Source organism: Polyodon spathula, chromosome 11, assembly GCF_017654505.1.
Source record: "Polyodon spathula isolate WHYD16114869_AA chromosome 11, ASM1765450v1, whole genome shotgun sequence".
Classification (NCBI taxonomy): Eukaryota; Metazoa; Chordata; class Actinopteri; order Acipenseriformes; family Polyodontidae; genus Polyodon; species Polyodon spathula.
In genome coordinates this window covers 32692456-32718048 of record NC_054544.1, presented here as the reverse complement: position 1 = coordinate 32718048, position 25593 = coordinate 32692456, and the positions used below count along the sequence as shown (strand labels likewise).

At 37.8% G+C, this 25593-nt stretch overlaps 1 protein-coding gene across 4 annotated transcripts in view; it reads left to right on the top strand.

Moving 5' to 3' along the window:
- The window catches only part of LOC121323634 (leucine-, glutamate- and lysine-rich protein 1-like), a 46453-nt gene that overhangs the window by 744 nt on the left and 20116 nt on the right, over window positions 1-25593 (top strand). For 3 of the 4 annotated variants that reach the window (XM_041264804.1, XM_041264801.1, XM_041264802.1), the window contains 4 exons: window positions 7712-7926; window positions 14288-14407; window positions 17911-18074; window positions 21121-21306. In XM_041264804.1, the coding sequence (XP_041120738.1) occupies window positions 7712-7926; window positions 14288-14407; window positions 17911-18074; window positions 21121-21306 (685 nt within the window). The remainder of the gene's footprint in view (window positions 1-7711; window positions 7927-14287; window positions 14408-17910; window positions 18075-21120; window positions 21307-25593) is intronic. The other variant, XM_041264803.1, reaches the window with a different exon arrangement.

The window sequence follows — 25593 nt, the reverse complement described above, 5'->3', positions numbered from 1 at the left end:
TGTCCTAGAATATATATATAAAAAAAGAAAAAAAGTTAAGTATAAAATATGCCAAAGCAGTTCTAGCTTGCATTGCATTCACAGGGAATTAGAAACCCGATGCCTAATCCAGAGCTCATACCAAAGTAGGACATTATGATCTAGATACCATTGCAAACTTTGTGTTGAGAAATTAAATAAACATTTTCTTGTAAGGTACATAAAGCTTCTGCCAACATGTCAGTGGCCAATATATGTATCTCAAACAGGGGCTTTTTAAAGCAGTTAACTTTAGACAATGTATACAAAAAATAAATAAGTAAATAGACATAGAATTGGACATTTTAGTCATCCGTATTGGTTATGCATAAGATTAAAATAAACTGGTCCCAATAAACCATGTGATCCAAGTTATGGTGGAGTAGTAGTTCCTAGACATGAAGCACTCCATTATTATTATTATTATTATTATTATTATTATTATTATTTAGTCATTTAGCAGACTCTTTTATCCAAAACCAGTAGGGAGTGCATCAGCAGCTATTGCTGAAGAGTAACTGACAATAGGACCTCGGTTTTACATCGCATCCGAAGGACAGCACACAAGGAGGTTAAGTGACTTGCTCAGGGTCACACACAGTGAGTCAGTGGCTGGGATTGAACTGGGAACCTCTTGGTTACCATTTCTTTAACCACTGGACCACCAAGCCTATGCTCTGTTTCATACATAAAATGACCAGACCTCTGCTGCTTCTTTACTGGGCAATAAAATGGATCAATAAAATATGTGAGATGTTTGGTCTCTACGTAGCGTAGGTATCACACTTTAGAGTTTCTGCATGTACAGATACTGCTTTTCCAGTTGTGATTAAGCCTGGTTTGGACACTTCATTTTGGACGAATCACAGTCAGAAATATAGATATCTGTCTGTCCTGATACGTACGTACATATGTATGTCACACTTACATTTTTACATGTCAAGTTTGGTCAGGGATATGTACAAAATATTCAAACCCCTGCCTAAGGTGAATTGCTTCCTGTGTAGTATCAATTAATTTAGTGGTCGACTTACATATTGTAAAGTCTTTTAAAATATGTGCTATCCACTGCAGGGCTATGCTAAGCTTGCATTGTCATACTTACATTTTTACATACTGTATGCTTAGTGAAGCACTTTTATGTAAGTGTGATAAAAACACAGATGGGTGATTCTCCACAGAAAGGTATCAAACGTATGATGCTACTGTAATAAGCCACAGATAAATATTTTGGTTTATTTTTTAGGAGAAATAGCCAAACTGTGAATTGAACTAAGGTATACCTTTATCTTAAAAAAAATAAAATGCATTTATAAATCAGACTATGAATATGCAAACAATATTGTGAATACTGTATTAATGCCACCCACTTGGTGATCACAATAGGGGGTCCTTTATCTCTGTAAAATCTAAAAAAACATACTCACAAATTCCACTGAATCCTTTTTTGATGATCGTTTGCTTGTCAAGGAAACACTTTATGGTAGTGCCATTTTTCTTTACTGCTAGTCACATGGAGCAGTTGTATAGAGCGGGATGGCCCTTTATATCACTGTTTAGCCTTTAAACAAGTAAGGCAGATTAAAATGCTTTAAGAGCTTATTTAGCTAACGTAATCCATTTCTTCCACATTTTACATATGATAAAAGGCAATCGACACTCGCACAGAACATGTTAAAGTAATTCATTGTGCATAAAATAATTAGTTTAACCCTCTTTTGCAATTTTCATTCATTCAGATGGAGGTCTAAGTAGAAAATCATGAAATCAGTGGAAATTGTGTTATTGTCAAATGCTGATAATCCCCATACAGTAGTCACGGAAATCTAAATGTTCCCTTGAACAGTGCAAGTTAGTACTGGGTCACTGCTTGCAGGGGTACCACAAAGATGATCATAAATAACTGTTACTCGCCCCTGCCCTGATCTTTCTCCTGGTGCTATTGTCCTTCCTGAAGATGTTTAGAATGGGAAGGCTGAGACAAATTGTCAGGCAGATAAACAATACATTTACTGCCTTCCAGGCATTGTTATCTCTGAGTTAGATGTAAGAATTGTCTATTAGTTTTACCTCTCAAATTATGATTGAGTGTTCAAGTTAACCTCCTGTTATGTCTTAGTGATTATTGGACATATTGCACAAAACAAGATTAAATCAGTGTAAGGTTTATAAATTACAGTTGTGACATGCAGTAGGTTTAAGTGTAGCAATTACCAATTTTAAGAAAAATCAACTGCCAACAGAGCACGAAAATGGCTATTTATGCTTGTGTCTCTGTAGATAACTAATTTTGAAGTACTATACCCAAACTATATAGAAATACAAGCAAGACATGTTTTATTGCGTAGATCAGGAAGGCAGAACATAATACATTTTAATTGAATATGTCATACTAAATCGGTTCTATGGCAAGGTACCCACAAGGACTAGAAATGGAAGATAATCTCATCAAAATATTTTTCAAAACTTGTTAGCTGACTCTTGGACCTTGTGATTTTAGCCTTAATGTGCATTGCCAATCTACTAAACCTTTGTTGGCACTTCATATGGCACACTGTGAGAATGTCTTTTCAAAACATAATATCATGGGAGAATCAATGTCCTCATGGTTGTCAGTTATGCAATCCAAGCAAAGTTTTTGTGGGATTTAAAGTGCAAATGTTTTGCCTTTGGTATGTAAAGAAAGCCTCTTGTACCTTTGCATAGCTATTCTGTGCACCACAAGGATACAAAATATTAATAACATTGTTTTTATGAATTGAAAACTGTGCTTAAGCTATTTAAAGTTCTTGTGTTTAATAATTAACATACAGTATATTAACAGTAACAAAAATTCTCCAGCTATTTAGAATATTATTTGTTTCTTAAATAATCAGCATGCATTTGCCAATATTAGCACACTCAATATGTTAGTCTAATTTATGCACATTATGCCTTATTTCCAATGGATTCTCTTTTATCTTGCCAAGTTTAACAGTATTAGACTTGAGGGCCTTAGACTTTTGATTGTAATAATGCCAGCATTTTAACAATAAAGCATTCTATACTTAAACAATTGTATGCTGTATAACGTGGGCTAATCAGCTTCATATCTATTCTTCTAGTTGAAGTTGATATGTTATATGTTTGAAAACAGATCACATCTATTCATAGGTTGTTTTTCACTGAAAATGCTCTGTTTTCAAAGGATGTTTTCAGTGATCACCACAATGGCTTAATACAGTACCGTGCTACTGTAATGCGGATAAGCCTTCCTCCCTCAGAGTACTAAATAGAGAATGAATAGTGTTGATGCTTGGGGAATTAATTCAGTGCAATGTGTTCCTGTTGACCAGCGCCTCAGAAGCACATGATATTCTGGACAAAGAGACCTGCATTATCCATTTGTGGTTGAGGGAACATCATTAATTAAATCAAAGTACTTTTAGCCCTAGGACACTGTTAACATTATAACCCCTAAAATGGATAGCTTATGATTTAAAAAAAAAAAAAAAAAAAAAAGTGAAGGAACATAATAAATGTGAAAGGCACAATTATTCCAAGACACTGTGTACTGATCCGTAATGGTACAGAAGCTCTATTTTGAAATGAGTGGGAAGTAAAGCAAAGTACATATTTCTGAAAGGAATAACCCTTTTTAGCATAATAAAAGTAGCACAAAACAACTCGAATGAAATTGACCTTCCTCTGCCTGCAGTTAAACTACGGCTTTAACACTAGCTTACATGGAAGCTCAAGCAGTGTTAAGAATTTAAAGTTTCTATTTAATCACGATTCGCCAGCTTGAAGTGCTGAGCTGGCTGTTTGTGTTGAGAAGCTCAATAAATCAAGTTGTTTTCCAAGATTGCATTATTTACTCAGAGTAGAAAGTACATTAATCTTGCTGAGGGAGGCAACCTTTATTTCAAACTCATTCACATGCTGGCAAAGCAGCTTTTATTATTTGTATATGCCTGATTCCATTAAAATGATTTTATATATTTTGTGAACAGGCTTGCCATAGCTCGGGTTCCTGCCCTTTTAAAAACGTGACTCAGAGATACAACCTGGAATTTTCAGCACTTATGCACACTTTTATTCACAATACAAATAAACAAAACAAAACCCAAACTCTTATTGAGCACTCACTACACTTATGCAGGACTCTGTCTAACTTGCAGGACAGGTAAGCCGCTTACCTGACATATAACACCAAAACACTTTAATACATTTTTTTATAAAACCAAACGTAGGTTTTAAAACAGACATTAACGACTTTTAGTCGGGCTCTTCACTCCACAGCAGCAGCCTCGAGCAGACTGGCTGCACTCCTTTTAAACCCTGAACCTGGCTCTAATTATCAATAATGGCCAGGTGCAGGTGATAATTTACAATTAACAATTACATTAAACAATTAGCTTGGCTGGGAGGCTTTTTAACCCCGTCCCTGCCATAAACAAACAAACATCCTTAGGATTTGCAGGCCCCCTGTCCTGCTACATCCGTTACAATATATATATATATATATATATACACACACACACACACACACACAAACACAGTGGCTGTCAAAAGTATTCACCCCCACTTGGACTTTTCCTCATTTTATTGTGTTACAACATGGAATCAACATGGATTTAGTAGGGTTTTTGCCACTGATCAACACAAAAAAAAGTCCATAATGTCAAAGTGAAAAATGAAATCTACAAATTGTTCTAAATTAATTACAAATACAAAACAGAAAATAATTGATTGCATAAGTATTCACTCCCTTGTTCAATATTTGGTAGAGGCACCTTTGGCAGCAATTACAGCCATGAGTCTATTTGAAGTTTCTACTAGCTTTGCACATATGGACACTGCAATTTTTGCCCATTCTTCTTTGCAAAATTGCTCAAGCTCCATCAAGTTGGATGGGGAGCTTTGCTGAACAGCAATTTTCAACTCTTTCCAATTGGATTGAAGTCCGGGCTTTAACTGGGCCACTCCAGGACATTGACCTTTTTGTTTTTAAGCCAGTCCAGTTTGGCTTTGACTGTATGTTTGGGGTCATTGTCCTACTGGAAGATGAATCTTCTCCCAAGTCACAGATCTCTTTCAGACTTTAGCAGGTTTTCCTCCAGGATTTCACTGTACTTTGCTGCATCCATTTTGCCCTATATCTTCACGAGCTTTCCAGGCCCTGACGCAGAGAAGCATCTCCATATCATGATGCTGCCACCACCATGCTTCATGGTAGGGATGGTGTTCTCAGGATAATGTACGGTGTTAGGCTTGCGCCAAACATAACGTTTAGCGTTCAGGCCAAAAAGCTCAATTTTGGACCCATCAGACCATAGAATCTTCTTCTACTTGGTCTCAGAGTCTTCCACATGCCTTATGGCAAACTCTAACCGAGATTTGTGAGTTTTTTCAACAATGGCTTTCTTTTTGCAACTCTCCCATAAAGGACAGTTTTGTGAAGCACCTTGGCTATTGTTGCCGTATGCACAGTGTCTCCCAGCTCAGCCGTGGAAGACTAACTCCTTTAGAGTTGCCATAGGCCTCTTGGTGTCCTCTTTGACTAGTGCCCTTCTCGCCCAGATCCTGTTCTGGATTTTACTGTGCTCTTGGGGATATTCAATGTCTTGGAAATGTTCTTATATCCTACCCCTGACTGGTGCTTTTGAAGAACCTTATTCCGGATTTGCTTTGAATGTTCCTTCGTCTTCTTGATGTAGTTTTTGTTAGGAAATGTACTAACCAACTGTGGGACCTCCCAGAGACAGGTGTATTTAACCTGAAATCATGTGAAACACCTTAATTGCACACAGGTGGACTCCATTAAACTAATGTGATTTCTAAAGACAATTGGTTGCACCAGAATTTATTCAGGTGTGTCATAGCAAATGGGGTGAATACTTATGCAATCAATTATTTTCTGTTTTATATTTGCAATTAATTTAGAACAATTTGTAGATTTTATTTTTCACTTTGACATTATGGACTTTTTTGTGTTGATCAGTGGCAAAAACTAATTAAATCCATTTTGATTCCATGGTGCAACATAATAAAATGTGGAAAAGACCAAGGGGGGTGAATACTTTTGAGAGCCACTATATATATATATATATATATATTATATATATATATATATATATATATATATATATATATATATATATATTACCCATTAAAAATCTAATGTATTATAGTATCTCGTTATTGACAGAAGTAATGTTATTACAGTAGCGAGTTACCCCAACTCTGCTTAGCAGCAGATAGAGCCCAACCGGCCGTCAAGACAGTGTTATCTTTCACTGAAATGTCAACCCCCTGTATCAGCAAACAGGACATAACAGAAACCACAATGCAAACAGAAAACATGTGTAGCCCAAAAAGCTATTAACTAGTTGCTCCATGCACAATAATGTCAGATTTTGTATTTCACAACACATTATATGTAAGTATAATTTGTAGACAGAAATGTATACTGTAAGCAATGCAAAATACTGTATGGAGGATAATTCCAAACCCAGATTTTGAAATTTCAGAATTCTAACAGTGGCTTGCCATCCTACAGAATGGTCCTATTCTTAGTACTGCCTGCACACTTCTAAAATATATAATGGACTTGCACTGACATTAATTAAAATTAAGATCTGCATTACATAATATCACTTACTGTTGCTACAAAGCAATATAATTTTAGTATGCAGGTTAAATGGAAATCTAAAAGCTCGTTTCACTGCTGCACCCTTATTTATGCAGAGGATCACCTTTGTTTCATGACCCATCCTTTCCTGGCATTTCATTTTGTACCATTTAAATTCTGCAGGCTTGCTTTAGGCTAATGGTATAAAAAGAATATATTAAAACCAGATTTACTGCCACTTTGCTACCACTAATAAACCCAAAAGTTTCAAGCCATCCAAGCACACTGTTAGTAGGTGATAGGAATGCATAGGCAGGCTCTGGTTAGGAGAGAGCCTGGGGCCCCCTAGCTATGCTTCTGTGATCAAAACTTGTGGAAGAGTAAGTGCAATATCTCCTTGAAATGGATGCCTCTTATATATACTGGAATGGGTTTATTTTATGAACAATAAGTCAACAGACAAAATGTCAGCAGACTAATACGCAGTATATGACCTGTACACAATAATGTCAATGACAATTTGTATAGACTGTTTTTCCCTGATGCTGTATGTTTGCTTTTTGGCTATTTTGGTGGTTTCCTACAGTTAAGAAGAAAAAGGTGCAGGTTTAATTGTAACAAACTATGTGGTCAAGAGTGCTCTTCTATGTTAGAAACATAAATCATTAGCTAAAACCAGGATGTAGCATTTGTGGTTGCCATAGTAGAGATGCAGGTTATGATTGATTCTATTTTAAAATGTTATGAATGCAGATGATGTTTTTTTGCACATCCCACGCTAGTGATTTCTGACTGTTTCCAGTGCGATGGAAAAAAGCGTTACTTTTAAATGTCATCATGCTCCTAAGAACAGGCCCTCGGTTCATAGCTGCATGCTGTACAGCTTCTTTATACATTAAAAAATGTCAAGCTTTGTAAAGCAAAAGTATACAGTGTAAAGTACTGTGCATTGAGGGATTTCACATTTAAGCTTAGGGCTAGGAAGCAAGTTGTAACCTGTTTGTCAGGAAGCCTATGAGACTGAAACAGCTTCTTTTGAATATGGCCCTCACTTTTCGTTTGTTCCTGATTGATTTGTAGATGGATCCTGATGAGACGGTATGTAAGTACTGTGGAGTCAGCTACCTGATCCATCACGAATTCAAGCTGATGGAAGAGAAAGTCAAAGCAATGGAGGCTGAGGTGGAGTTTTATCGGGGCAGCGTAGAGCGAGAAAGGAGACTGCTAGTGGATTTACAGACCCTGAACATGCGTCTGGAGCAGTACAAGACAACCAGTGAACAACAATCTGAGAGGTTAGAACGTGCTCCTACATGGTGCATTTTTAATTCAAACACTTAGCCGTTAAGTTCAAAGAACTACTTCAGAACGTTTCCCACCCTTATAATCACAAAAAATGATGTTGCATGTTTGCAGCCAGAGTTTGAAGTATTCCTTGAGGTAGACTATTTTTGTAAATAAATTATGTATGTTAACATATTCAGTGAAATTTGTTTTTGATGTTTTAAAGTCCTGATTTACCAAACTTGCTATAGAGGATTATTATATAGAGGGTAATGGTTGTCATTCTCTTTCAGGGAACCAGGGTTATGGTGATAACCTAACATTCCCTTTAAATGGAATGACAACCATTACCGAATGGGAAGCTGTACCAAAGCTGTTGTGGCTCCAGATTACAGACAGTACAGCCTCACCGCGATAGCCTCAGAGCCCACATGACACCGAAGGGCATGCCGTCTGCAACACCCTAGAGCCCAAAGAGGGTCTCGCTCAGTTTGCAACATCAAGGCAGTAGAAACGCTCAAATGTCTGACTACCTGTCCATGTCGCAGCATTGCGTAACTCATCTAAGGAGGCGCCATGAAGGAAAGCCCACGAAGTTGCCTGGCCCCTGGTAGAATGGGCCGTAATGTCCCCCGGTAATGGGGAGTCCGTCTGTTCATACGCCAAGCGTATCGCATCTGCCACCAAGTACTCTAGATGTTGCTTCGATAAGGCCTGACCTCTAGAGCGGGACCCATAGCAGACAAAACAGCTGGTTGGACTGTCTCCAGGACGTGGTCCTATCCAGATAACGAAAATAGCGATATGCTACTGTGAGGAAGTTCCTCTTCAGCAAGAGATGGGAGGAACTTCCCCCCTCACAGCAGGGCCCTGATAAAGCAGCTTTTTATGTATGCTCAGTGATTGGTGGTCAGAGAGGGCTCTTCCCGTTCGATAATGGTTGTTATTCTATTGAAAGGGAAGTGATGTTATCTTGCTATACAATGTCAAAGACATTACATATGAGAAGGAACGCAAAATAAAAGTTAAAATAGGACAGTAGTGGTACATAATAAAAAATATATCTAGTTTCTCAAGTGTAAACTTCAGCTTTCTGCCCAATCTGTACATTTTGGGTTAGATACTGTATAGCCATTGCAACAGGAAGTTAATGGGAACAAGCTGCTGTGGTTATAACATAACTTGTCATACAAACTGGCACATACAAGCATCCTAAGTAACTCTACTCTCCTCATGGAGTCTGCGATGCTGTATGTATACACTAAAAGGTTTATTCATATACTTTTTCTATTGCTGTAGGCATACCTTGTCTTAAAGGATAAGTTGGCTCTATTGACACAAATTTGAACTATAAGCTAACATATTTGAAAATCGCTATTTTAAGTGATTAATGTGAGATTGTTGGTAACTAGAATTCTCATTAGTGAAACAAAAATGGCGAGAATAGATGGTGAACATTTGTAAGTAAGTTGTAGTCAACTAAGTGGCACATGCCTGGGCTAATATTATTATTATTATTATTATTATTATTATTATTATTATTATTATTATTATTATTATTATTATTATTAGAACAGCTTAAATTATGGGAGTTATAGCACACGATCATTGTGATAGGAAAGTTGATAACCCTTTTCATAATATTCCATAATTAACTGGCTGCTTCCCAGATGGAACTGCTTAACTGATTTTCTATTCAATTACTTCTGATATTTCAAATGAGTTAACGGTAATTCAATATAAGAGTTAGTTGAAAAACTGACAGAATATACTTTGTTAAACTTTTTGGAACAGTCTTGTAGGTTATCCTCACATCAAATTCATGTGAAATTCCCCCATAAATGTAAATATTTATTTAAATGCTGCCTGACCAGCGGCTGCTGTGGTCCCGTAACAGACATCAAATATCTTCACTCAAGCAAGCTTGCCACCACAGGAAAAGTGGGTGCCATAGAGAAAACCCCTGTTCGTGTCACTAACCCATTTGGAATAGTCAACAAGTCTGTGCTAGAAAAGGTTAAACGTTATTAACACCAGTTGACCGTACTTACATTAAGAACCTATACTAATTATGACTGGAGCTAGTTTACTACTACAGCATGTTTCACATAGTGATGCAGGCGATTACCAGTTTAACTGAACACATCTATGCTATAGGAGAGTCAGTGCACACACAATCCTTTGCACAGTATCTGTGTGTGGTCTAGTAAGCAAACTGAATGAGCTTTTCAAATTTCTTCTGGCAATGTTCTCATGAGGGAACATGTTCCAATTTACTAATTGAACTTGTTTTTACCGATACTTTTTTTTTTAGATTAATATTGAATGATGTTTAAATAGTTGTCACATTAGGTAACAATAAAAGTGGAGCCAAAAATTAATTTTTTGTCAAAAAAAACATGCTCATGGTCCCACAATTGCCCATGTGGGAATGTATCAGTTTTCTCAGATTATTCTGAATTGGTCACTTATAGCATTTCACATATGGTCCCATTTGGTATATGTCAACAATATAAAAAGATGAACTCTATTGCATAACTGGAACTGCTAGTGTCACAAAAAAAATACTAATACTAAGAAGTTAAAGACTTACAAAACAAGATTTAATTATTATTCCACATACAGTATATCCTAAAACTGTATCATTACATCATGGTAAATTGACTGATTCATCCGTAAGGCAAAAGAATACCCTAAAAGGGATGCATATTATCTGAATTACTAGTGGATACACAATGCACGATACATCACTTTATGTATTTTGAATGAATCAGTTAGAATACAAATGATTGTGATCAGCAGCCTGCATTTATTTATTTATTTATTTTTATATTTGTAACAGATTGAAACTACCCAAAGCCACATCCAAAGGAACAAGGAGATATAGCATTTTGCCATGCTCTTCACACACATTTCTTTTTTTGGTCATGCTAGCTACACTGAAAGTATGTTTAAAGCAGAGTATAAAACACAAAGTGCAAAAAAATATGTATATATATTGTAATAATTCCTCAGTGTAATTCTATATATATATATATTTATATATATATATTATCTTCATGCATATATATAAAAAAGAATATCTATATATAGATATATATATATATATATAATATATATATATATATATATATATTACTGTCAGGAATGATTATCCATAGACATGAATGTTCTTCATGCAGCAGAAAGCTTGAACTACTGTCAGCATTTTGAAAAAGATATGATTTCTGCTAAGTAGTATTCCAAGTTTCAAACTGGATATTAACCTGCTGGGGTTTATAAATTATTAAAGATAGCTTCATGACATTTTGAATGCAAAGTATATCATTTTGTTGTTGGTCCACTAATCAGTTTTTAGAAATGGTTTAGAATGTGTGTTTATTCATTTAATCTGACAAAATGCATATTGGGCAAACACGACTGTTAGAAATTTTCTTTGTCTGTATTAGGACTTCAAAATGAATTAACAGTACTTCGTTAATCATTGGAGTGGGAGTTAAAAAGTATTATCAACCCACAGATCTCCACCCCCAAGAAACTCGTCTGATCTGAATTTGAAAACCACAGGGGACAGATGGCAAAGATGTGGGTGGTTGGACAGTGATTAGATGGAATATAACAACTACATTAGTGAAAATGAACAGTGTTGTATTTAGGTTATTCATACTTACCATGTTTAATTGCTTAACATCATTATTTTATATGGTTGGTGATGATTTACACTGTGCATCAATGATATGGTATATATAGCAGTAATGTCCTTTCCTAGTTTTACTATTAGGATCATATTAAAATCTGGATAGATTCAAACCGCTGTGTGATGCAAGATACCACCAGTATACAGTATTTCTATCCCTGATTTTTGGAGATTAAGGATTGTCTAACATAAACTGTTCACTGTAACTAAACGACATCATGGATTTTCTCAAGTGAGTCTTTAAGTGGGCAATATTTAGATGGATCATATAAGGATTATGCCTTATTTGAATGAATGAATGGATTTAATCCAAATAATTAACATTCCCTCTAAAGCTTAACATTTCAGCTCAAAAACGTACCGTAATTAGATCAAAGTCAAAGAAAAATGTTCTGAAAGGAGTAAAACTATTTTAGCAGTTTAATACTACAAGAACCTAAATTACAGGTTAAAGACAGTTGTACATGTACTGTATTATTCAAAGTTGTTTCTTGCTTAAGGTGTATAGCGTTCAAATTTGTATTCTTTTCAGGCAACTTGCCTTTTGCACTTTGTAGAAAAAATATGTTTCTTAGGGTTTCTTAGGCTACACTGCTGAAGTTTTAAGGAGCAATCTAAAGTTGAGCATTCCAGTTTTTAAAGGCAAGCTTGTGTTTTTGTATTTGTAGTCATGTGGCACAGTTAACAACTGTGTAAACAAATAGGTAGTTGTACAAATTTGACATGCTCCTGATGTGGAGGGAAGAATGAGGTTTACCTGCCTGGTTAATTGTGACCCTCCGGCCTAAGACTTTTAATTCAGTTTCATGAGCTGAGGAAGAGTGCATTTCTCATTTAAAAAAACAAAAAAACAAACCTCCATTACGTTGTTTGATGCGGGGTCCTCCTCTAAATCCATTACAGATGCTAGCAAATGCGATACTTCTATTTCTATTGTATTCCCCAATTTTTTAAGCTTGCCACTGTGACTGGCAATCATGCTTGTCTGATGTTATATTAACCGTAAACAAATTAGCTAGTTGCCTAGAGGCAGTTTATCCAGTAGCTGGCTGCTGACAACAAAAAGGCAACTGTCTGGACAACTACTGTGTGTAAGAACATATGTGTTGAGGTGACAAGGCTCTGAAATGTATGGCTTTTTAAAACAAAATTGTCAAAATAAAGTGATTACAGTAAATTTGATATGAGGAGGGTTTTTAAACATGGCTTGGCTTGATCAGAAGGCTATTTATTATTACAGGAATGATACATTGTAACAGACTGATTAGGATTAAGAAGGAGTAAAACAGCTGTTAGGAAGTATCATAAAACATTTTAAGGTGACTTTACAAGCATTTCTATTGCTTCTATTGGAAATGCCGTCGCTCACTTTTAAGAGCATTATTTGCCACTGGAATATATTCCTTTTAAAAATAGTACTGTGAATCGCATCAAACATCTAACCTGTAATTGTGGCATAAGCTTCAGCTTTTAGTTTGGGTGGTCTGTAGGTATGTTTCTAAAATGCCACAATCTTTATCCTGCTCTCTTTACCTGAAAGGAGCTTGTATCAGAGAGCTTTTGGTTGGTCTGGGATAATTAGTTTGTTGCTAATGAAGCATTCTCCACTGTCCCACCTTAACCTTCTGGTCAGGCACTGGGTAAAAATGGTTTCTGCTGCTGTATTTAGATGGCATGCCATTGATTTCCTGTTATTTGCTAATAACAAAACCACTTTAGCGGGTAAGTGGCAATTCGTAGTTTGGTGACCTAAATGTGAGTCATGAGGGGTACAGTCAGATGTACTTTACAATATTTAGACTCAGGTGAATAATCTTGTATTCATTTAAACCTAACAGTTGGTCAATATTTGCTAGATTTTAGTCTTAACCATATGTTGCTTCGTTATAAAAATGGGTTAAAAAAACTTTCTAACACTGCTTAATGCATAATATGCCTTTTCCTTATGAAGCAGGTTTTCCAACATCCTGCTTATGGTAGTAGTGGATAAATAAGAAAGAAGATTATCAAGATAATAATACTTCCATTCAGTCAGCTTTCATCTCAATTCATTAAGTTATGCCACAAGAGAGCATCTGAGTTAAAATGTGGAATTGGTTACTATCACAATAAGTTTTGCTCCTCTTAGGTCAGACCCACGACAGTCATCCCAAAACCTAAATACGTTTCATAACAATGTGCTGTTAGGACATTTATACACAAAAGGGGTCCTGGATTGAAGAAACACAGTTGCTAAACTACCGGGTAACCATTTCTGACAACAACTACCAGAATAGGAGGCCAAATAACCTTTTAGCTAAAGGGAAACGTTGAGGAAAATTACTGAAGATGTGTTAACTGAATCTCAAGTAAATAGTCACAATGTTAATTAAATGAACTTATAATTTTTCCTCTTAGCTATAATCTAATTAAATAGACAAAGCCTGCATAAAGAAGTTCAGTGTTGTGCTGTTGCGTTTCATAGTTGAAAATGTGATCGGATGATAAACATTAGTGTTAGAAAATGTCTTGCTACCAGTTCTATAAATAAGTGAATCCATTCAAACTGTAAAAAGTGGTGGGTACATTCGCTTATTTACGTAATTGCTAATTTAACAGTAAATGTAGATAATGTGCTGCACAGTTAGAATTGGGTTTGATGTTACTAATATTTTTTCATTCTTTGTTGTTTTTAGCTTGAAAGTCGTTAGCATGCAATTGGCAGGCAAACAGACCGAACTGAAGACTATAATTGGTGACATGAACAGCATTGAGAACAAGTTAAAAGAAGCCGAACACCAGTCCCAAATGTTCAGGTAAGGAAATGATAAAACAGTGCGCTGACACAGTCAAGTTAGGAAAATATAATGCTTTATTTTTTTTAAATTTTCCCAAGAGGTTGCATGGCATGATGTATTAGCACCATTTGGTACTGACACTGAAAAGTAAAAAAAAAAAAAAAAAAAAAAAAAAAAAAAACCCAGCACGACAGGAAAGAATCCGCAGATGTTAAACAACTGTTTGGAGCCTTTTAAAACAAAAACATGCACGCACACACACACACACACACACACACACATAGACACACACACACACACACACACAGACACACACACACACGCACACACAAATTGATGGGACAAACCCGGTAAGCTTGCATAGTTTTTGTCTGGCAAGAAGCTAAGGAATGTAAGTAAGTGACAAGTCGTAAATATGAAAAATCAATCCAGATGAAGTGAGTAGTATGTGAACATTGAATTTGTCTTTATGTCTCCTTCTTTCATGCTATTTGTTTTCTCTTTCCTTTCGGGAGACGATTCAGTTTTATTCTATAAGAACTTGAGGTCCTACTTTTAAAAAGCCTGAGAGCTTTGTAAAGTTGAATGTGCAAAGTAAATGTAATCAGGCCACAAAAATGGTTGCTGCTTACCCTTATGCAATACATCATTGAGACTGTTATGAAAATAACAATGAGTTTTTGTGAACATACCATACCCTCCCATTTCATGACCTCTTTCCCCCTAAAGCTTTCAGAAGGAAACAAAATATTTTTACATTCCACGCAAAACATTTTATTTTACATGTTTACATATTAGATGTTATGTTTGTGCTTTATTCTAAAGGGTTAGTGACTCTAGAAGTCATTATTTGTCAGCGAGATGGATAGTTTTACACTGTTTAGGTACTTTTTTCCATTAGTATTCTTGCCTGTTTAATATCCTATTGTGAGGGATCTGGGAGTTATTGTTATTTCTGCTTTGATAATTATTTGCCATTCTTATCACTATTATCCCTGCAACAATTACTGCTGAAAAGGCTGCCATCTTGCTCACAGACCTTTTTTGCCTCCTAGTTTAAAGATGACAATATCACACAAAGAAAACAAAGAAACAGCTAAACCACACAGGCCCACAAACAAAACTGAGCAAGAGAGAACTATTTAAAAGGTATTGGTAGCTGTATGTCCATTAAATTTAATTTACTAGCATCCTTGCTGCACAAAAGGCAGTTCTTCATGCTTGGAACAGTGAATAAGTCTTGGACACTTTATGCCAACATGCACAATGCTACTGCAGCTTTAGGAGCTTATCATCAGTTACCAGGAATTTCACAAGGCCCTGGAAGTAATGATTCTCTAATCAGCTGGCAAGGCGTAGCACATTAGTTGCTAGCTGTACCAGTTGTACCCATCAAATCTCACAGCTATGTGACTAATGCATTTTTTGCACCATTGATGATTAATCTTTAAATCTACTTTGTATTAAAACTATATTTATTTACTGAATCACTGTACTGACCTAATGCTAAAGAAAGGATGCTTTACTGATTTGGTTTTTATGAGGGGTCTATATATAAAACTGTATAATATTTGAACACAACCGAAGGTTAGGTTTGATGGGTGTAATAATTGGTATATGCTCAGTGCTGTGCTATGTCTGGTTTCATTTTCATTACACATTCTTAATAAGATGTAATTGGTTGCATGCTAATTGTTCACTTCCACATTCTTCTGCTTATTTATTTATATATTTTTTTTTTACTAAATACAGCTGCGAGCTAGACTGTAATTAACTTGATATTTCCAGTGACCAAAGCTTCTTCTTTATTTGTGGTAATAACACAGAATATTATGCGTGAAAGTGTCCTCTCTCAGGCTACCACACCTTTTTTACTTTGAGCACTTGCTTTTACAACTGAGTCACATTTCTTTTCCAGACAAAATTAGGAACATGTGTAGCACATGCTTATTTTTTGTAAAATTTGGGGCATTATGCAGCTGAATCATCATAGTCATCATGTGATCATCTGTCTGGTTTGTTTTGTAATTTTCTCTCATTGTAAAATCCCCCACAATCACCCAGGTGATTCATTAACCCTTTATCAGTAAGAGAGTCATTTGTGCTTCTGATCCCTTGTTATTGGATTTGTTTAGTCAGTGTTGGATATTCTGAAGGGTTAACAACAATCTTGTAGTTTCGGTTTCTTCCAATAGATCATAGAATTTAACATAGTTTTTAAACATATGGTAGCATTTTTTCAAAAAAACAGGGAAAGTTAAAGGACAAGGTTAATAAATAATTTTTCCAGGATTCCTAAGTTGTCATAGTTTATTTTTTTCTTTTTTTAGCTTGCAAGGTTCTCGATTTAATATATAGATGATTTTCAATACTGAAAGTCATAGTCATTGGAAATACAGTCTGGAAAATGTAACTCTTCCCTTTACTGTGCCACATCCAATACTTCATATTGCTTTGTATGTGAATTTAATTATGCAGCTCACTTGTGTGACGGCTTCATATATTGCACCATGAATTTAAAAAAAAAAAAAAAAAAAAATGAACTCCCACATCTTCCCACACTGAAGCACATGGTCTACTTTTTCAAATATACCTCTTCTAGACCTGTAACTCTGTTCGAGGCTAAAGGCTCAGAGCAAATCTTTCTTAACCTTTAATGTTAATGTTGGTGTACAGTCATTGGTAGATGGGATGTAATATGGGTTACGAGCACAAGTGTTTAAAATGTATATTTGTATTTAGGCACGAGGATTGCACAGCACTTCACGTGCATGTAAAATGTAATAATATGTGAGCACGGGGAATTGCACTTTATTAATTAATGTGTAGTTGTACCGAGACTCCAATTGAATGATTGATTAGCAATCGAGTCTCGGTACAGCTGCATGTTTTCACTCACTCGGTGTTGTGTGTTTGGTGAGTGGAGAATGGGTGTGGAGAGGAGAAAAGTAAAAATTTAAAAGTTAAAATAATATCAGCTCACCGTGTTTGTCTGTGTAGTCTGTTTTGTTTGTCTTTTTATTTTGGCTAAAGTGCCATGTCCTGTGTTTTGTTTGTCTTACAACCTTTTATTTTCTGTCTGTTTCATTATTAAATGCTGAGTGCAAACAATCGCTCAGCTTCACCAAACTCCACCTCTCTGTTTAGTTTGTGTTGGTTCTTGGTTCTGGTCTTACATCACCCACTACAGCTGTCTTTGAGACACTTCCACAGTATGTTGTGGAATCTGGGCTGGGGTTCTAAAGAGACTGTGGCTGAACTGGTAGAGTCATCTCCCATTTAGCAATGGTTGTAGGAAGCAGATTGCCTCAGCTGACAGGTTAGGTTGTATTGGGTAAACTGCTTGCATTTCCTTCCTGTTTAAACAGATTTAGTAACCATACATTGCACCAAATGGAAGCCCTTATACATTTTTATGATGTACTGCAGGAGAGAACAACTCAGGTAAACTAACATGTATAAAATACATACTTCTGAATGTACTTTTCTAACCATAAACAGGTGTGTCCTGTTTTTTATAGGTCGAAATACCAAGAACAGGGCTCTGCCTTGAAGAAGACATTGGGTTTTCTTCAGCTGATGAAGAAGGAGCTGACAAGAGTCAGGTGTGCTGTTTCTGATTTCTCAGACATCCAGAGAGGGTTTAGCGCAGAGCTGCTGAATAGAAGCAGAGACGCTCATGGAGGTATGCAAAATTAGTTTGGTAAGAACACAAGGCTTTCTTTTTTTATCAATGCACCTGCCACAAATAGTACAACAGGAGTTAAAATTGGTCTTTAACGGATAGTTAGAATCTTATTTTACTTACCTGGACCACATTTTTGCTTTCCGATATGCACAGATGCAAATTCAATGAATTTTACTAAAAGTTCTGCAGTCCTCAACATTTGCATACTTTTCTACAGTTTATCAAAGTATTGCCTATTCTTTGGAGTTGTCTTGTATTGGTGCTCATTTATTTATTTTTGTTTCATAGTTTACATTCCTTTCCAACACAAGCTGAATTTTATATTCATCTGTATTGAGATGATAATTATTCTGCAGTAGTTAAACGCGAGAAACAGGATTGCTTTTAAAATAAAATTCACAGATTGCGTGTGGATTCTGCAACACATAACAAATCTGTAAAGGGCTTTGGAATGAATAGACTGGCTTTGTATTATGCAGCAAATGTAGCCACTAAAATATTGTGAACCATTTTCCAAGAAAAGTCAACATTTAAAGAATAGGCTATTATAAAAAAAACAAAAAAAAAACAAAAAAAAACCACCTATGCCTGTTACCTGAATGTGTCGGGAAAAGATTGCCATAGAGAATGTATATGGTGGCCTTCATAAACCTGCATACACAGAAATAGAAAAAAAGACTAGACTTTTGATACTAGAGGGACTGAGTAGTAGGTTTGTTTATGGAGAGCCTCATGAGTGATATATTTACACAACACTCCATGTACATGCATGTTATATTCTGTTTATAGAACAAGCAAGTGCATATGAGAAGTATATTCAAACCACTGAATTAGGATATTTACTTATAATCTATATCAAGCTCTGCTTCTGTTTAGCAACGTGGCTACTGTTGGAACTGTCCAATTAGCCTCTTTACTTTATAGTTGGAGTTCAGTGAATGGAAGCTAGATTCCAAAACAAAATTAGGTAAAAATGTTAGTCAGAATGTAGCGCTGAATACGAGTGCCTTTTAATGCTGGTTGTCTAACTTGTTAGTCAATAACCAGGGGATTTCTTCTGATGTGATGGGCTGACAGGTTCCCTGTGAACGAGTTGAGCTAAAGGTCAACATATTTAATCACATATGCCCTTGCTACCTATTATGGTATGACACCCCATCTCATTAAGAGCAGGCAAAAGTCACAGGGATATCAGCAGTAACCCCAGCCCTAACTAATAGGGTGTGGCCAGGTTTCAAAGTAAAGATCATTTGAACTTGCACCTCAATCTCTTATCTCTGTCTTTTATGACTGCATTTAGGTATGTAAGGGTGTATGTCTAAGACTAATAATAATGGTGATGGGGAGAATGCTTTTACTGTAAAGGAAATAATGTTCTGCACCTCTTAACCTGGCAGCCCTTTGAAAGGTACAATTTCAACAAATACACATGTATGCCAGGTTACAGTATTTCCTTTTTGAACTTCATGTTTTTTTAAAATGACATTCGAGACAAGTATCACAACACTCACACGTAGGAAGCAAGTATCAACAATAGGAGCCTCATTTATAACATTCAATCAGCAATGATTTTTAAAGCTACTTGACACACGATGGGTGAAGACCAAGCTAATATTTTATTCTGACCTTTCCATGAACAGTTGCGAGTTACCCATCATTCAGCTTTTGTGGTTTCAGAAAAAGAGAGGCTATGAATCATGTTGGTAGGCAGGTTATGGAACAGCAACAGCTGGTTTCCTTTAGTTAATTATGCAGACATATTATCAAATATGCTGACAGACATGGTGAGGTTTCACCAGCAGCAGCATAAATGATCTGAAGCCCTGACAGGGTGCCGGGATTCATGTAACCTGATACACCTTTTAATTTGTTATTAGAACCATGAGGCAGACTGCACCTAGGAAAGTATAGGGCTGTTTGCAAATACAGACGCTCAGAGGTATGTTTGATAATGGCGTGCTAATCATATGCATACAGGAAAGGAGAAAGTTAAAACACACATACCTTATCGTGAAACCATACCATTGTAAACAACGGAATCATATTTTTAATTAAAAACAAAATAGTTCCATACAGTATTGTTTGCAAAAAGGTCAAGTTTGTTTGAATGGATTCACTTTACCAAAATGTATTCTCGGTTATTAACTAGTTTGTTATAGGGATATTTTATAGCATATAATATATATGATTTCTTACCTGTTTGATATCCTATAATCTGTGTTTTGTAATGCGCTCTGTTGCTGTTTCTGCTTATATCACTATTTACCAGGGATTCTGACCGGTTTCCATTTTCAGACACAGGGGCTACTTCTAAAAAGACAAATGCTAACCTAAACTTCAAAACTTCAAATGAACCATATTTGTGAAGGTGTGCAGTAAACCCTTACCTGGGGAGCGCTGTGGATTAATTTCTAATTACACAATTGTATTTATAAAAAAAACGAATAATTATTCAGAGTAAGACAACGTAAAAAAAAAAAAATTAAATAAAGCAACACGACATCAGAGTTAAATAGATGAGGCTCTGAAGCTGTTAAACAAATTTCTGTAGAAGAGTTCTCTCTCTAATGGACAATACTGCATCACTTTTAATAATGTCAATAGAATTTCATTTTAGATTCAGAATGGTAGTAATAATTCTTTTCTTGCCACAAAATCTTCCAACCCTTTTGCTAGCACTTGAAAGTTATAACTCATTGTCTCAAAATTCTGCACATTTCTCAGTTCAATGCATAATTACACTTACACATAAATGAAAAAGCAGACATGTGTATATCACACTATAAGTATACAGTGCACTACCTTAATGACACCACAATTAGTAACATTTTATATATTTGTCTTGCACATGTTTTGCTTGACTAAAGAATGTGAATAAGCTTTTAAGGGAAAAAAAGCAAGAAAGTGAAAGCTGAAATGTCTTTGTTTCTGTACCGAGTGGGATGTACGTTCATCAAGCCCTTGAGTACATTGAGTTAACAAGGTAGCAATATTACAGATTATTTGTCTGAGTACTTAAATGCATTTGGCTTTTATGTTCCAGAAATCACCACATTACATGAATCTCTGGGCACCTCTCAGACGCAGATTACATGCCTTCGAGAGCAGGTGAGGGATCTTCAGTCTGTGGCAACTGCAGCTGAGTTAAAATCGCAGCAGCTCCAAACCTTAGTCCACGGAGAATCCCAACTGCAAAACAAGTGCCATGAAATGCAAAAACAAACATTGGGTAGGTGAGAGTGTAAAGTTGTGGCTTTTCTGGCAGTCACAGCAAATTATGTGACCATTGAATTACTGACTATGGTGTACGTGCTTGTGGAAGAGTTAGTGATTAAATAGCTCAACCCTCATTACAGTGTATGTTTGTTTATCAGAAAATATACATGTACTACCCTTAAAGCATGTTTCGTAAATCATGTTTTGTAAAGAGCACCATGCACCAATGTCATTACTCTTTCATATTAAAATTCCTTGTTACAACAGCATAAAGAAATATCTTTGATTTTATGTATTGTAATGTGTGTGGCAAGTAGGGAATGTTTATATAAATGATTGGATAGCCTATATTCTTTGCAAAGCCCCTGACTTATCACTGCTTTCATTTTTAGCTCCGTAATTGCTAGAAAAAGAAAAGTCTAGCCCCCTTTGTGTGCCATTTATGTGTTGGCTTGTACAATAATACATTTTAGCACACAATTTGAGAATTAGGCTAATTTTACATTTCTAAAATGTATGAGCATTTTTAAGAACAGAGAGCTCAGTTTGTTTCTTCTACATAGTAATCACTGATAACTGCTGACATCTAATGTCAGGCTGCTTCAGGCTGGCAGGCTTGATAATGACTGTTTTGTGTCAGACCAAGAAATCGATGTACCTTGTTTTCTAAATATCATTGATAAGAATAATGTCTCAAAATTGTAGTGACTTACATTAGCAATTTTTTTTTTCACCGGTCATCATAATGAAGAGAGCCATAATTATCAAGTAGAATACATAATTTTTATTGAACTTTAATTTTTTTTTTTTTTTTAAGAGTCACATGTTAGCTAAAAATACACAATCTACTCACTGACTTTTGATTTAGCCTTTCATGTCTTACTTGTGAAATCAAAGATAAACTTGGGCTAGCCTTTGCTATTCTTTAAATTCACATGGGCAGTCTAAGATAAACCAAATACATGTCACATACATATACATCAATGTGTGCATGTATCTGTATTTGAAGGTCAATGTGTTAATGAAGAAGTTTTAGATTGAGAAATGAAATTTCATTACATTCAAGAACTCACTTTATATAAACACTGTACAACTACAGTACCTGCAGAGAGATGAAGATGTTAAATGTGTTTTTTTTTTAAACTTCAGAAATCCCTGCAGCTTTTTATCTCTTAGCCTATTTTCAGAACAGGGCACAGTGACCAAAAAGCAATTATCTGAGTATTGCTGCACAAAAACCTTTACGTAAAAGAAAAATCAAGGTGACATACAAACTGCAACGTAAGGGTATCGCCATCAGGTGATAGGATTATACTGCACTTAATATAAAAGCTGCCTTTAAGCCTCCGTAGCTCTGACATCAGCGCCCCGCCCCTCGGGCGCTGAATGACTCTGCAGAGCGTAGGAAGCTCAGCCTCTTTTGCTTCAGGCCACAAGGGCTACTAAAGCGACCTCGCTGCTTGATGGCTATTTTGTCTTTCAGAGAATCAGGGTTGCATCCGCAACCTTACTTTCTCTTTCAATTCAAAAATAGCCATCAACTAATGGGTACTGTGTACCAAAGCAGTCACGAGGGAGACCATGCGGCAGTAGGACAGGATCGGTCTGCATGTAAAAAATATACACGGAACAGCGCCTCAGCATGTGGTTCGAAAGACATATGTCCTAACACTATTCTATGAACAGAGGGTCTTTAACAGTACAATATCATACCGGGATACTCTTACCACATGGGTAACGCTGGAGAGCGTACTCAGAGAGTACAGCAGTGTTATCCAGACTAGCACTAAGTGATCTCTTCCACTGGTGTAATAGAGTCCAAGACTGAAGCTCCAAAAAGTACATTCAGTCTGTACAACCTCGTGGAAGTGTGTGGTGTAGCCCAGCTAGCCGCAGCACATATTTCAAACACTGGGACACCTCAAAAGAGGGCCCAGGACGTCGCCATACACCTGGTAGAATGCGCTTTCAATTGCCCCGGAGGGGAAAGGCCAGCAGATTCCTAAGCCAGAGCAATGGCTTCTACTATCCAATGGGACAGGCGCTGTTTAGACAATGCTTGAACCAGTGTCCTAGAACCATAGCACACAAACGACAGTTCAGTGTGTCTGACACCCCTTGTACGGTCAATATAGCACTTCAGTGCCTGCACCGGGCAGAGCATGTGCAACCATTGCTCCTCCAGAGAAGAGAAGGGAGGAGGATGGAATGTCATCAACTTCACAGATTGGTTCACTTGGAATGGGGATATTACTTTCGGCAACAATGCCGAGTTTGGTCGCATGGAGACTCTAGACCTGTCTCCAGCGAAGCGAGTGCAAGAAGGGTGCACTGAAAGTGCATGCAGCTCACTCACCCATTTTGCTGAAGCAATAGCCAGGAAAAACTCAGTCTTTAAGGACATGCGCTTCACATCTACAGTGTGGAGTGGCTCAAATGGGGCTTTTGTAAGGGCTTCCAGCACCACATCAAGGCGCCACGAGGGGAGGCTAGATGTCACTGTGAGGACGCAGCCTCTTCGCACCCTTAAGAAATTGGGATGCCAGGAAATGGTTTCCAGGCGATAACCCATCTATGCGCATGTGACAAGCAGATATGGCTGACAGGTACACCTTCAGTGTTCAAGGGGACCTACCATCATTTAATAGTCTCTGGAAAAACTGTAAGATAACTGCCATGGGGCAGGTAACTGGGTCCTGGCCCTGGGTCAGACACCAGTCCTGAAATAACTGCCACTTATATGCGTATTGCGACCTGGTAGAGGGAGCTGTCACGCTCTGAATAGTGGCAATAACTGCTGGTGACAGCTCTAGAGCTGACACGTGTTCCCGTTCAGGGGTCAGACCCATAGCTGCATCAGCTGGGGTTTCGGGTGCCACAGATCGCCCTGGGCCTGAGAGAGGAGATCCGCCCGCAGGGGCATCTGCCTCGGCTGGCTGTGCAGGAGTTGCACAAGGGTCGAAAACCAGGTCCTTCGGGGGCCACCGAGGAGCTACCAGAAGCACCGTAGCTTTCTCTGCCCTGACCTACCGGTTGATATATGTCACGACTGTGGTGTTGTCTGACCACACCAGCACATGTTTGTTCCGGACCACCGGAAGAAAATGCTGTAGGGTGAGATCCACTGCCCTGAGTTCCAGGACATTGATGTGGGCCGAGGCCCAAGGCCCCGTCCACACTCCGGAGTCCCCACACCATTCCAGACTGCGCCTCAGCCGTGGTCGGAGGCGTCTGTGGTGATTACTTCCCTCCGGAAGATGGGAACCATGGTTGTCCCCTGACGAAGGTTGGAGGGGATCCTTCACCAGTGCAGGGTTCTCCAGCAGGACTGGGATATCACCAGCCTGCGATGTCTGTCTCATTGCGGGTGAAGCGCAAACGAGTTCAACCAGGGCTGGAAAGGCCTTTGGTGGAGAAGGCCCAAAGGAAGACCCTACGAGGCAGCAGCTATCAACCACAGCACCATGCTTACTGTCTCTCGCAATCTAAATATGGAGAGGCAAGACTCTATTGCGGTAACTCTCTGAGTTGTTAATGTGGCCTTCATAGGCACCGAGTCTAGGTGGAGGCCCAGAAAATCTGATTGCTGGCTTGGTGTGAGGCGGCACTTTTGCAGGTTCATCCTGAGACCGAGCCGCTGGAGGTGGTCTGTGACCAACGCCGTATGTGCCAGGGCTTGCGCCTGTGACTGAGCACAGATGAGCCAGTCGTCTAGATAATTCATCAGTTGAACGCCCTGAACCCGTAGGGGGTTAGACAGTACTTGTAAAACCTGTCCTGAAACGCGCAGTGAAGGTATTTCCAGTGCCCGGGCCTGATGGGTATGTGAAAGTACGCATCCTTCAGGTCCACAGTGGTAAACCAATTGCCCGGCTGAATGGTCTGGACGACATGGCGGTGCGTGAGTGTCTTGAAAAGTAACACCCAAAGGTGTTTGTTCAGAAGTCTCAGATCCAAGATAGGGCAGAACCCACTGTCCTTCTTGTGCACTAGGAAGTACTTTAAGTAGAACCCCTCCCTGCAAGAGGAGGGATCTACTTCAAGAATGGCACGCTTCAAGAGAAGAGCCAGGATTTCTGTGTTGTGAGCCGCATGTTGGAGTGGGTCCTTCGCTGGCGATTGCCGCCCCCCCTAGGGCACCAGTTGCCCCTCTTTGCAGGCCGACCACGCTGCGGGGCAGGTGCTGCCAGGCGTGCCGTAGGAGCACAAGCGGACCTGGGTGGAGGCTGTCACCCCTACAGTGGGGAAGCCCTAGCAGGCAAGGCAGGCTTCCGTGGAAGCAGCTGGGCATACTGCCTTG